Source organism: Acartia tonsa, chromosome 9 (assembly GCF_053477335.1).
Source record: "Acartia tonsa isolate MP-2025a chromosome 9, ASM5347733v1, whole genome shotgun sequence".
NCBI classification, from domain to species: domain Eukaryota; kingdom Metazoa; phylum Arthropoda; class Copepoda; order Calanoida; family Acartiidae; genus Acartia; species Acartia tonsa.
In genome coordinates this window covers 46,566,799-46,580,702 of record NC_137268.1, presented here as the reverse complement: position 1 = coordinate 46,580,702, position 13,904 = coordinate 46,566,799, and the positions used below count along the sequence as shown (strand labels likewise).

At 32.8% G+C, this 13,904-nt stretch overlaps 2 protein-coding genes across 3 annotated transcripts in view; both read left to right on the top strand.

The window, feature by feature from the left end:
- Nucleotides 1–13,904, top strand: part of tex (THO complex 3 homolog tex) — a 121,908-nt gene that overhangs the window by 59,636 nt on the left and 48,368 nt on the right. The gene's annotated exons all lie outside the window — the stretch shown is intronic.
- The window catches only part of LOC145329069 (uncharacterized), a 73,766-nt gene that overhangs the window by 59,645 nt on the left and 217 nt on the right, over nt 1–13,904 (top strand). Inside the window, exons 2-20 of one of the 2 annotated variants that reach the window (XM_080173089.1) lie at nt 2,906–2,987; nt 3,269–3,382; nt 3,945–4,063; nt 4,405–4,570; nt 4,995–5,098; nt 6,121–6,156; nt 6,553–6,628; nt 6,951–7,013; nt 7,278–7,329; nt 7,607–7,838; nt 8,603–8,677; nt 9,053–9,189; nt 9,836–9,927; nt 10,260–10,393; nt 11,237–11,292; nt 11,487–11,613; nt 11,980–12,012; nt 12,865–13,067; nt 13,511–13,763. In XM_080173089.1, the coding sequence (XP_080029215.1) occupies nt 2,910–2,987; nt 3,269–3,382; nt 3,945–4,063; nt 4,405–4,570; nt 4,995–5,098; nt 6,121–6,156; nt 6,553–6,628; nt 6,951–7,013; nt 7,278–7,329; nt 7,607–7,838; nt 8,603–8,677; nt 9,053–9,189; nt 9,836–9,927; nt 10,260–10,393; nt 11,237–11,292; nt 11,487–11,613; nt 11,980–12,012; nt 12,865–12,895 (1,725 nt within the window). In that variant the 5' untranslated portion in view covers nt 2,906–2,909 and the 3' untranslated portion in view covers nt 12,896–13,067; nt 13,511–13,763. Of the gene's footprint in view, nt 1–2,905; nt 2,988–3,268; nt 3,383–3,944; nt 4,064–4,404; nt 4,571–4,994; nt 5,099–6,120; nt 6,157–6,552; nt 6,629–6,950; nt 7,014–7,277; nt 7,330–7,606; nt 7,839–8,602; nt 8,678–9,052; nt 9,190–9,835; nt 9,928–10,259; nt 10,394–11,236; nt 11,293–11,486; nt 11,614–11,979; nt 12,013–12,864; nt 13,764–13,904 lie in introns of both variants that reach the window. The other variant, XM_080173088.1, reaches the window with a different exon arrangement.

The following is a 13,904-nucleotide window of genomic DNA, read 5'->3' as shown; positions in this document are numbered from 1 at the left end:
AATAATTTTTTAGGGGATTAATTTCAATTATTTATTGTTAAATTTTTAGTTAATTTTAATAAACAGAATGATTTAAAGCTTGTGTATTGTTAATAAAATCATTTTCTTGGTCTCAAGCTATTTATTAAATATATTTATTTTTGGGAATGGTTTTGATGCTATTTTTCAAACGCATTTCCTTCAAATACAGTATTTCTCAAGGACGGGGAGACATTCGCTTGCAAAAAAGAAATTTGATTTTATGGTGGGGGTGGGGTTTCTATTTGTATTTGATATTATTTTTAAGAAAGGATTCATTCCCACTCCGCTCTTTAGCCTAAAACTTTCCTTGGATCCATATACAACCATTCTGAAAATTTTGAACATTTGATTTAACCATTTATGAGGTCCTAGCTGGATTGCATACATATTTACTAGGGTTGGGCCGGATATTTTTTGGCCGGATACCGGATACCGGATATCCGGCAAATATCCGGTTATCCGGCCAAATTACTACATATTAAATTATCAAAAAAGGATATAATCCCTACTATGGCAACGCAACTTAAGGGGCGATTTGTTATATTTTTAAAATTGCTTTTAATAGGTTATTTATGTTAGGTTAGGTTATATTTGGTAAGGTGATTGCCCCGCAGGGTTAGGCAATTGGCCCCGAAAGGTTAGAGTCCCCCGCGAGGGGCTAGAAATAGGAGGAAAGCTACTGTGAAAATACGAATAATTGCTCCTTAAGGGGCGTTGCCACGAAAGGGGCTATACCCATCAAAAAAATTTCTTCATAAACTGGTGTTTTATATTATACTAGCGGCTGCGTCCCTAGTATCTGGGGATATTAGAAGGGACATGAAAGTGCAGAAAAATAACTTAAAACCTTACAACGACTTTTTTTTTATAAAAATTAAACAGCCTAAAACCACACTATAAGAAGCTTCACTCTAAAGGAGAACCACATCAGTTCAGCGGTTAGCAAGATCCTTCGCTACAGACAAAAAAGCTTACTACTTTATATAATAGGAGGATGAAATTAAGGTTAAAACTTAAAAATTTAGTAACTATTATATGATCTTTCTTCTTAGCAAATAAATCTAATTAACTATTACTGCCCCCAATCTGTAATATCAACCCCTAACGGTTGGAGGATGGGCGGGGAGGTGGCGTTGAATGCCTGCCCCCCCCCCCCCTCTGTTTTTTCTATCCCATTTTCTGTGTATAAATGGTATAGGACTATAACTGAGTGACTTTCGAAATATGGGTATGACACATAACTGAGAGATGAAATTTTTTTAATACCTCCTTCCTGGCGGGCACAGGATGCCAGCAAATCTGGCAAGGTCATTCAGGTAAAAAGTAAAAATATTTTTTTTACTTAAGCAAAGCATTTTATGTTATCTAATACTAAAACACCCTATAGTTGTACATCCTCATATGTAATATAGGTGTTCAAGTCGATTTCAGGTTCCAGGTATTATCCTGCAAGTCCTGAACCTCCAGGTCTCCAGAAATCTTCAAACGGTTCCTGTGACCGCAAATTTTTACTTAAAGATTTCAAATTTTAAACTTAGGCTTTTTTATATCTTCATGACATATCTTCATGACATATCTTCATGACATATTACAATTCCATAAAATCCGTTGCTGCCAAGTATTGCTGCCACCGCCAAAATTGAAATGTTTTGAGATTTCTAATATAAAATTTACATTAAGATAAACATTTTCAGAAAAAAATTGTTCTTCTAGCTTCAATTATAAGAAAATTACAGCCATTTAAGATTTAAAAAAAAGAGATTTTTGTTGTAAAATATAAAATTATATTGCCGGATATCCGGTCTGTTATTGAAAATGGCCGGATATCCGGCCACACCGGATATCCGGCCCAACCCTAATATTTACATGCGTATAAACGAACGTTGATGCTTTTTAATTAAAGAATTACATTTTTAAGTATCCGACTAGATGCTAGAATGCCGCGCACTCAACTTTTAACTTTAAAAACCGTCGAAGGAGGGAAAGAGAAGTGGAGAATGGGCGCAGATTTGAAATTTTAACGTACAACGTAAAGTTTATTAACCAGTTACAAGTGAAAATTTAAAATTTTGTTTTTATACGAGTTATTTCATGTTATAATATCAAAATATATTTTATTATAAAGTTGTATTTTTTAATATTTAAATGAGTAATATATTTTATTATTTTCATCATATAATGATTCATTTAAATCAGCTGTTATTTAGAAGTTTTATGTTTAGGAATGATTTTCTATAGGTAATGAAATTAGGTGTTACAATTTACAAAAACAACCATTAGATTTTTTAGGGGAGATTTCTCTTTCGTACGTGTTAGTGATGAGTACTCTCCCCTTAAAAGATCTTATGCATGTTATTAAGCTACAAGGAGAACTGAATTGGTTCAGCGAGATCCTTCGGTATGTATAGACAGACAGACTCCCATCCTGTTACTTTGTTTATAAGGATCTGTCTATATGTACGTAACTGAAAATAAGGTGTTATGGCTTTTTATATTGCAAGTTATTGATCTCATAAATTAATTAGGTAAATTCTTATCTACGTACAGATACGTTTTATGTATTAATGTTTCTAATTGTAGACTGTAGTGTAACACTAAGCACAACCGCTATTTGTATAAATAATGTGTATAAATCTAGGGGCATGAAAACTGCGGCAAATTAATTTATGGCGTAGTTAGGTTGTCCGTATACTGGTTGGAATGTTAAAACCTTTGGATCTACTATAATGCAGATATATTAACCGCCCCCAAAGTCATAAGGGTAGATTTTTTGATGGGTGTTGTGAATTGCCTTGCTACATAGCTAGCTGAAATCTAAAAAAACTGTTTTGAAAAATGTGAATCAAATCTGAGTAAAATTAAGATAAATATATTTTTTTCAGATAAAAATGATAATATTAAAGAATGATAGTTCTCTTGTGGATAAAGACTTATCACCAGCCTATGCCGCTATTCATACTATAAAGGTAGAATTATCAGTAACAGAGTAATAGTTCTTATCATATTTGAAGGGTCTTTAAATATCCTTAGTTTTAATCAAAAAATTATCAAATATAAAGTTTGATAGGTGACAGAATATCTAAAATTATGCCAGTAAATAACATTTTGAAAGCCGAAATATGTGATACAATAACAAATAAAATGAAATCCTATGATGTGATCGGATTGTACCTACACTTTTTCTTTTAGTTCAATTACGGTATTGATCAAGATCATTTATAATATCAACATAGACTCTATTTTTTAGGACAATGAACTAACAGCGATGTTCAAGAAAAAAGAACCCATTGAAAAAATGAGCAAAAGTATTTTAAAACACAGAATTCAAACACTAACAAATAAGAATATTCAACAGATTCAGGTTTGATTTTGTATTTACATACAATAAATTGACAGGATATGTACCAAAAATAGCCCAAACCCAGTATGTTTTGTTTTACACGATTTCTAACCCTGCCGGGCACCACTTACATATAGTTAACCTAACCTAAATAAAAAAGGATCAAAAGCGTGTAGCTCGAAATATGACGATATGACATATGAAAGGACATACTCTTAGTAAATTACAATTTTAGGACTTGTTTACATCGATGCTTGTCTTCTAACAGTTAATTTACCTTTTTGTCTGAAGAATTATTATTTCAATATTGAGATGAATAGGATAATTATATCATATAAAAAATAGTTGTCTAAATCGTACCTTACTGTTACAGGAATCATTAAGATAAGTAAAAAAATTATAGGACAATAACATGCCTAAATCAACGATAATAGATGTCAGTTACAGACGCACAGACCCCTAATTTTTCGTCTCATTCTATTTTTAAGTTAAAGAAATATTTTATATAGGTACTTATCTAGTGAAAAATTCGGATAAGAAAAATAAAACCAGATAATTTAATACCTATTGTTTGTTTTTTTAGGAGGAGATGAAATATAAACCCGTTGATCCTAACGAAACCGGCATGAACCATGATATCTTAAAGAAACTTGCCCATTGTCTTATTATGCTGGCTGAAGGTCAACTAGGTAATGTTCAAAGGTGAGTTTATAAGTTTTAACTTTTATGAAAATTAAAATTCAAATGGAAAATTTTTTTAAGGGTAGTTAGTCATTTTTCTGTGACAATTTTTTGTCTAAGATTTTTTGATCAAAAAGTTGTATCTAAATATATGGTTGTCTAAATATACAGGAAGGCAGGGGACATTGGGCTGTTTTCATACTAGTACCCAACGTTTTATAAAACGTTTTCTTATTCATAGGTTCAGCAACTTTTGGGACTTGTATTTAATTTTCATTAGTTGGTTCATTAAGTTGAGCGTCTGCTTCAACCAATATCTCAACTAATATCAAATTTTCGATGTTACACTTTTATGTTTTTAGTAACAGTGCTACTAACGAAGCAGAAGCTGCTAAACCCCTCAACACCACAGTTGGCAAGTCTCCTGGAAAAGTTGCTGCTAAAAAGCGAACAGCTGACGACATGTCGCCTGTTAGCGAAGCTCCGAGTTCAAAGAAAGGCAGACGTTCAATTTCTACTCTTTCACAGGTATTACATATGCAGTTCGTGAAAAAAATCCGTCAAAGCATTTTCAAAAATCTATGAAATTAATATGCATACTTTATTTTAGTAGTATATTAGATTTCTGTGTGATATTATCTTTATTATCAATCTACAAAAGTTGTATATTGTATTTTAGTTATATTGATCAATGATTTTGCCGGAATGGGTATTCTAAATATTCTGTCAATTTGTGGCCACATGGCTAAACTTGAAATTTCTCTCTTCTCTCGTTGACCAATAAGCTAAAAATTTCAAATTTTGCCATGCAATCACTATATTGATATAATAATTTAAAAACCTATTCCCGTAAGTGCAAAATAACAATACTGCGATACATTTTTTTTAATAAAAAAATCTTATTTAAATACAAACAGAGTTATATAATACAATAAAATATATTGTTTTATAGTTGAAGTCCGAAACGGATTTAGTAGACTCTCCCCGTGGTGGTAGAGGAAGAAAAAGTATGGTGCCCGCTATTATGACCCAGTCTAATGGTTCTGGTACTCCAAGGTAGGTTTATAGTCAAGTGTAATACAGTAGAAGTTTAGTAAATCAATCAAGTTCTCCAGAAAACTAAAGGCTCTATTTATTGGAAATTTTACTTTAGATTTATTTAAACAACAAGATGATTGCAGAATAAATTTGTAAATTGTATTTCTCTTACGATGCATTTTTTTACTGTCGGAAATGTTATAGGCTAAAATAGTTATTCATAAAGAATTTGCAATTTATTTAATGGTTACCTATTTAGTTTAAACAAGGGACAAGGGAATGATATTGTGACAAACAAATCTCAGGGGTGTATATTCTGCACTAGATTCATTTTTTGCCCTGCTGCAGATTTTTAATTTTTTTTCCCTCCTGGTTTTTTTTCAAGCAAGGAAGGGGTAAAATTGAAAACAATTTCAAAACTCAATTTTATTTATATTATCCCCCCTCCCATAGACGTCCAAGGGGGGGGGGGGTAATGGGACGATTACCCCCCCCCCATTTAAAAATTTACCCCTACCCTGGGGGTGCCGTAGGCACCCCCAACTATTTAGGAGGGGGTATTTACCCCCCCCCCAAACAATTTTGGGGGGGTAAATACCCCCCCCCCCAAATAGAAAATCTCTAACAAAAAAAATTTATGCGCGCTTCGCGCGCATTTTTAATACTAAATTTTTGATAAAATTTAAATTACCCCCCCCCCCAAAAAAAAATTTTACCCCGGGGGTAAATTTTGGGGGGGGGGGGGGTAATTACCCCCCCCAAGCAAATTTTAAATTTTTTTTACCACCCCCCCCCCTCCCCTTTCAGCCGGGTCAATTTTGTAGAATATACACCTCTGACAAATCCAAAGGAAAATTTCCCCACAACACCCTTCCCCTTTTTCTCCCCTTTTTTCCCACCCCTCTTCAGTTATATGACGAAAACAAAATATACCACCAGATACTTTATAGGTTTCGTGATTTTTTGTAGAATTGTTGGTTAGAATAACTACCCCTGAGTTTAAACAACATTCGAGTAATTCTAAAGTAATAACTTTTAAGGGCATCCAGACGAACCCCTGCAGCAGCCACAAGCAGGTTATTTTTGTCAATATTATCAATTTTAAACAAAAACCAAGCACTATTAGTTCCATAAGCACAAGCAGCACAGCAATAACCAGTTGATAAAGTTAGAAATGATGAGAACAAAATTAACACAAATAAATGAAAACAAGAAATATTCATTATTATTACATTGATGTTTGTGGTCGCAGCACTAACTGATCATTTTACTATGGCAGAAATACCTTTACCATACTTTTAGTAGCGAAGCTATTCTATTAGTAATCGTGTCTGAATGTGTGTTCGTCCGTCTTAGTTATATCTTTTTCTTTCTCCACTATAGGCACATTGCTTAACCCTAACAGATATGCTACTATTGAATTTAATCGCCTTTGTTTTCTAAGGATCAGTCAAAACCATTTTCTTTTATAGCCTAGATACATCATCATCTACAGAAGCAAGTGTAGCAGTCAGATGTATGGGCCCTGCCAATGGTGATAAATTGACGGTAAGGACTTTTAAATAGGCATGTGAAGAAATTTTTATATATGCTGGGATTCTTCATCTAGTATTTAAAAGTCTAAGAATAGTTTTTTGTCGCATCGTATTATACGGCGAACAGTAAAAGTAAAAATTATAAGATTAATTTTATGATTTTCATTTTATAGTTCGCAGAAATTTGTCAAAATAGATGCGATATATGATTGTTCATCATCCTGTGGATAATAAGCAGTTCTGTAGCCATACTGGAAAGCTAATTTTCAGTCTTTATGAGGGGGAGAGTGTTCTAGATAGTTTTAAGAGCAAAATGATAATTGTTAAAATTATAGAATTTGGAGGAAGAACAAGAGAATGAAATTGAGGGCATTTCAAATCCTACTCCTGCTATGAAGGTAAAAATTAGATCTACTTATTGAATTTGATTAAATCTATTGTTCAGTGTTAATGCATATGGAAAGTACATACAGTTTTAAGGTGTTTTGTTTTCTTGTATCTCGCAAAACACTAAACTTTTTGAGTTCTCTATTCTAGGAAAGTTTCAAACAATTTCAAGTAAGGATTTACGCTTATTTTCATAAGTAAAGATAAAAGATATGGGTTGGTTTCAGGCAAATTACTAATATGTTAGTTTGGATATAACAATAAATATGGTTTAGGAATTGTTAAAGAAGAGGAGAAGCGTTGCATCTACAAATAAATCCAGTGCAAGTAAGTCTTTTCTTCAGGGATCTAAAGGGATAATACAATGGCCGATAAATGATGTATTTCTCCAATGATGATACAAATTACCCTTTCTGTAGATTACAATTAGTAGTTCAACCTAATGAAGTAACCAATCAAAATTCATTAATCGTCTGCAAAGTTGTTAAGCCAATGAATAAGAAAACGTTATATAAAACTTTGGGGACTAGTTAACAGCCCAATGTCTCCATACTCCCTGATGAAGATACATAACAATTTTGTTAACATTTATTCTTAAATCAAGGCAAAAAATCTCCAGTCAAACGAGCATCAGAACAAGTTGCCACCCCTACAATACAACCCGCCGAAACTACCATTGAAGAGCCGGCCGCCGTCGAACCAATACCCGCCAAAGAAATGCGAAAATCTGCCGCAGCCGCGTCCGCTGTGAAAGTGAAGAAAGCAGCCTCGCCGGTTAAGAAGAAAAAGGTCACCTGCCCGCCGAGAGTTGAGTTTATCGGTGCTAACAATACTAGGTAATATATTTTTAGGTATGGTTACGAAACTGATTAGGTAATATCTGGTGAATTAAAACAGCCTCAATGAAAAATCATGTATGGCACATGGACAATTTTTCACGAATATTAAAATGAAAACCTCAAAACTAGTGTTTATATTATATTTTTTATTTATTGTTCTATTATTGTCCCAGGGGTGTGTATTCTGCATGGGATCCCCGGCTCAGGGGGGGGGGGGGGGAATAAAAAATAAGTGGTTGGAGGGAAAAAAAAATGTAAAAATTAAGAAAACTGAAAACATTTTTTCCATTTCGCCCCCCTCCTTGGTTAAAAATACTAAAAAAATGTGTGGTAGGAGGGATAAAATAAATAAAATATAGAGTACTTTAAATATTTTTCTATTTCCCCCCCTACTTTTTAAGAAAAATCTAGGGGGGGGAAAAAAATAAAAAAATTTGTAGCAGGGGAAAAAAAATAAATCTTGTGCAGAATATACACCCCTGTATTGTCCTAAAAAACGAAGAAAATAAGCCATTGATCATTGAATTCGGATAACTTGAAGTGGGGTAAAATGGCTTTTTATAAAGTTCTTATAAAAAAAAACACAAATATCCACGGAAAGCTGTCTATAATACAAATACAATGCAATAAATAATTAATATCTGTACCTGATATTTCATTTTCATTGAGAAATATACATACCTATTGCTACTATAAAGATAAACATAAATGTATTTGAAATCAAATTAGTTTTTTTTTTGTAAAAAAAATATTATTTTCAGGAGTTACTTAATCGCTGGCGACCCTCTACAATTGAGAATCGAAAGTGTAGCAAGATTAATTCCTCTTTCAATAAAGTAAGTCACGTGTTATTATAGTTCAAAGGGTTATTTTGTTCATTAGTATAGGATCCGGGTTATATATCAATTTATCATTCTTATTCTTACATTTAAACAATGATGAAAAATACGTTACTAAAGTGAAATTACGCCATCTAGACGCCACTTATGTGGGGAGAGGGGAGTTTTTCTAGGGGCTATGGTTTATAGTACCTCCCTCAAAAAAGCTTTAAACCTTCCAATGAGAAGCTACACTGTATAGGAGAACCATATTAATTCAGCGGCTGGCAAGATCCTTCTTGACAGATAGACAAAGATCCTGTTACTTTTATATTAGGAAATAAAGACTCCCAGACAAATGTCTCGAAACTAAAGGTATACTGTACATTCCAGGTTTCCTGGAGCGCATCTGGCAATAGTGCACACCCCCCATGATTGGACGCCTGTTGATCTTCACAGGATGGCTCTGGCCATAAAGAATCTGAACCTAAGTGCTGGTCTTGATACCTTTGTTATTCTGGCAGGAACAGGTACTATTAATATTCATTTATTTAATTTGAATTCTTTAACAATTGAACTGCAGGGAGGGAGTGGATACTGGACTGTAAACTAGACAGGTAGCCAAAGTCTTATATTTACGTTTTTCCATTTGTTAGCTGAAATATATCGGCGGTTTCGGAGCCGTTTCTTCACATTTCCACATTGTAATCCTTTAAAGCTGCTATGTCAAATTGGTATATTTTTTTAGTTGAGTTCCTTTGACTTTTAAGTTTGTATTTATAAAAGTGTCACATACACCATTCCCTTCTCCCTCCCCTTCTTTATCTATAATACAAAGTAGAATGATGTCTGTCCGTCCATCCGTCTGAAGCTTAAGGTCTCGGTAACCACTGAACCGATCGGATTCTTCTCTTCAGGGTATATACATATTGGTCCTGTGGTGGTTTTAAGCTATTTTCTTGATTTTTTTCTTATGGAGAGGTAGATTTTTTTCTTATTGAGAGGTAGATTTTTTCTTATGGAGAAGTTAGTTCACATAAAACTACTGGCGGCAGCACTAGTAGTACTTAATTTTTTTAAATTACCTCTTGGGGCAATTCCCCTAGAGGCTAGGGGCGAAGCCGCTAGTAATAATATAAAATGGATGGATTATTGAATTTATGTTTACTACTTTAGGTTTCAAGAATCTTAAAATGAACAGCGAAGCTTTGGAGCAGATTACAAAACATGTTCAGTTCATTACTTTTCATAGAGAAGATGCAAATAAGGTAAAACTAAACAAATGGTACTTTACCTGAAGTTCCGATCGAGCACTGAACCACACTAAATGTCCCCAGTTTTAAAATTTATTTTAAAATATACCTAAGGGGGAGTGAGTATCTTACTCAACTAAGAACTGTGAGGGGAAAAGTATTAAAAATAAACTGCGTGAATGATGATTTGTAATTCCACTACATAATGCACCTAATGCATTGTTTCATACATTATTCATCACATCAATAATTCCCCCCCCCCCCCCCCCCCATTTTTTATATTGTTAAAAAATATATAGAGTTTTCCAAAAGAACAAATTTTCAGCTGTATGATCAAATACATTTAGGACGAGCCACCCAATGGTAAGCTGCGCGAGATAACAACTTTGTTTCTGGTGGCCTATGTATTCCCTGGATGTGATAAGGAGGGCTCAGTTCTGCCACATCAAATGGTCAACGATGGATATACAAACTGTTTCAGGTATACCAATGACCTAAACCTCCTTTTTAAAAGCGAAGCTTTTCTATAATTAGGGTCGGTCCGTCCGTCCGTAACGGATAGATTTTTTCGTTAATTTAGGCATGCAATAATTGTCCTATCGATTTCAAATTTTGTATGGATATTCCTTTAGTAGTTAGGTACGATTTAGAAAGCGTAGCAACTCAATAATCATTACTAAAATTTCCGTACGTCCATTTTAAACATGTTGATTCTTTTACTTTTTTAACAACAAATTTTTATGTGATCTAATCCGATTGATCTGATTTTTGGTATATTGATTCCTGGGACAACAAAGTACCATATTATAAGCGAAGCAACTCTATAATCAAGTCCTAAATATGTAAGTATGTCCATAAACATTATCCTGTATAAAGCAGTTTTTCCACAAAATTACTTACAATTTTGCTTCGACTCTTATACATTTATATTCTGATTATTCAGTTCTTACACTATATAAGTTTTCATGTCCGTTTGTCCTACCGTTTTAGTGCTTCGCTTTTATGGATGTTGTCATCCTTGTTTTATGAATAATTCCCTTTTAACCAATGATTAATCAAAAATTATCCTTCTGTTGAAACGTTTGGAAACCCAACTTGAGCCAACCAATCAAAATATAAGATAAGTACCCAAAGTTGTTGAGCCAACAAATAAGATAAAACTTTGGGGACAAGGGTAATAAAGCAAGCCCAATGTCCCTTCCCTCCCTGTCTTTTAACATAGTTTTAAGCTTTGTAAAAATAACGAAAATTATTTATTTTTATTGATTTGATTGCATTTGATAAATGTTGATAAAAATATAACTAAAAATTCTTTTTAATTTAGATGTAAAGATGTAACTCAGCTGGAATACTCAATTTTGGACTGCTTTTCGGAAAAAGGTAATTTGTAAATTAAATGTCTCTTCTATGTTCTCTTTCTTTTAAAAGTTGCAAAATAAGATGCTATACTTGTTTTTTCATACCGTTTGTAATCCACCGGAAATTAATCGGTTTCGAAGTCATACTGAAATAATTTTTGTAATAATGACATTCAAATTAAAGATATTATGTTACTATTAGAAAATCATTTTAAGGTGACTGGCTGTTGGATGTGAACTGTGAGAAGCGCAAGTTGACCCTGGCAGCGCAAGAGCAGGGCAGAAACTCCATTGCTATTAGTCCACTCAAGGAGGATCTAGAGGATTTGGGAAATTATTTAAGGTCAGTGAAGTACATCCAATCAACGATTTTTGGTATTCTATCGTTATATTAAAGTAACAGGATGTCTGTCGTATGTGTTTGTACCGAAGGCTCTCCTTTAAAATGAATCTTCTGATAAGTCCTGGAATGGTTTAGAAATGTAAAATGTTTTAGGGAAAGGTCCCCTAAACCCTCCCAAGAGAAAATGCACCCGAATAAAATCCCCCCTCCCTTAAGAAAGGCGAGTATCCGCTAGTTTCGAATAAAGAAAAACTTTATTTTATTTCTAATGACCTGCTTATGGATATTGTCATCCTTGTTTTTTTTTATGAAAATTCAGATTTAACATAAGTATTGAAATTTATTTTACACATTAATATTTTTTAGGACCCAGTCGCTGAAAAATGATGATACATACAGGAAATTACATTGATTTTTATATAATATTGTTTACTTAAATTTTTACTCTCAAAATTGTAAGTTTAAATTGGGAAATAAATAGATACATGATTACATGGATCTTACACCAGATTTTCATGCTCTCTAATCATGTGAAACTTGCAGTTGGATAAATAACGTTACCACCCATCGACTCCCTTTACCCAATCTCTTACTGGATGAACGAACTGACCAATAAGTTATTTCAATGTTAGCTACCTAAAGTGACGACAATTTTTCCCCTGTCATAGACTCGTAGTATCTACGTATATTTTACATCCATCATGGGACATTCTTAATGGTTTTTATTATTGTTATTGCAATGCTCCTAAGATTGATAACAATTACAGCATGCTTTTGGCTTTTCTTACGGTTTTTTTAAAATGTGGTTCTGTAGGTGAATTTCGTAATATATCTCTTGAGGACAGTGTTTCGGAGCCGGAGCCGGAAGCAGCAACATTTTTGGCGGAGCCGGATCCGGAGCCGTATTTTTCGTTAAAAACGGCTCCGGCTCCAGATTAGCTGAAAATGATTTTTTAAAACTAATATTATAATTTGGCAACGGTCTATTTCCATATAATAAACTGAAAAACTATTGTTACTTAACAAATAGACACACATCCTTCTACTTTTATATAGCTTTAATCAAATAAAAGCAAAATATTTTATTTATTTTATTTTATCAAATTCAATAATGAACAAAAATTGATATATTAATTTTAAGGTAGGAGCCGGAGCCGCATCAAAATTAAACGGCTCCGACACCCTGCTTGAGTAATATTTAATAAAGAAAATCTACAAAACTAGTTATAAAATCAATGTAATTTTTTATAGTACGGACGATGGTTTAGTTGCTGAGCTTTAATTCAAATAAAATGTGTTTTTCAATCTGTGATTGGATATTTATACTGATACCAACTTTTATGTAATGAGATTACTAATAAAAAGTGATATTATAAATGTGTGTCATAATTGTAATGTGATATTTCGGCCAAATTAAATTCTAAGATTATATGGAAATTATTTTTTGACCTTAGGTGCCTTTTTTTCAACAAAATTCAATTTTTATATTCCTTTTTTTAAAGAAATTAATCTTTTCTTTCATTGACTTTCCCTTAAATCCTGGAAATAAGTGCTCTTTTGTTCATTAATAATTAATATAAGAAACATTGTTTGATATTGAGTAAGGGAGAGGTATGTTTCTGGTTAAATCCGTAAAGGTTATGTGTTATAAGTTAAAAACAGTAGTAGAACGATAAAAATTTATGTTAACTTAAAAAAAAATTGTCTATAGTTCTTTTCAATAAGAAATACACGTATTTAGCGAATATTATCGCTCTACTACTATTTTTAAGACTTAAAACACACAGATTTTTGCGGATTTTACCAGAAACCTACCTCTCACTTTAATCTAAATGACTCTTGGTGGTTTTCATGGTTCAAGGTACACTAAAAGTTTAACCAAAACAAACAATACAAGATTTAAATAGATTTAAAATGCTAAGTATTTGTCTCTATTTGAGTAGGTATTCATGTGTGTTATTTGGTGAATTTATTTGTTTAATTAAGCTTAGTAATAGCAATCAAGCTTTAAAGATAAGAAAAAATGTCATATGTATTATGAATTAAACATAATATTTGTAACTATATTGAAAATTAACCCTGTGATTTATTTATGTTCAACTAACAGCTGTTTTTATTTTTCTTGACAGATCATAGTTATTTCTCGCATCGTATTATAAACGGCTTTCCGCGGATATAGAATGTACAATTATAAGATTAAAACTAGTTTTTTTAGCCCCGAGGTGACGAAGTCACCGGCTAAAAAAACTAGTTTTAATCTTATGATTGTACATTTCTATATTCGTAGAAAG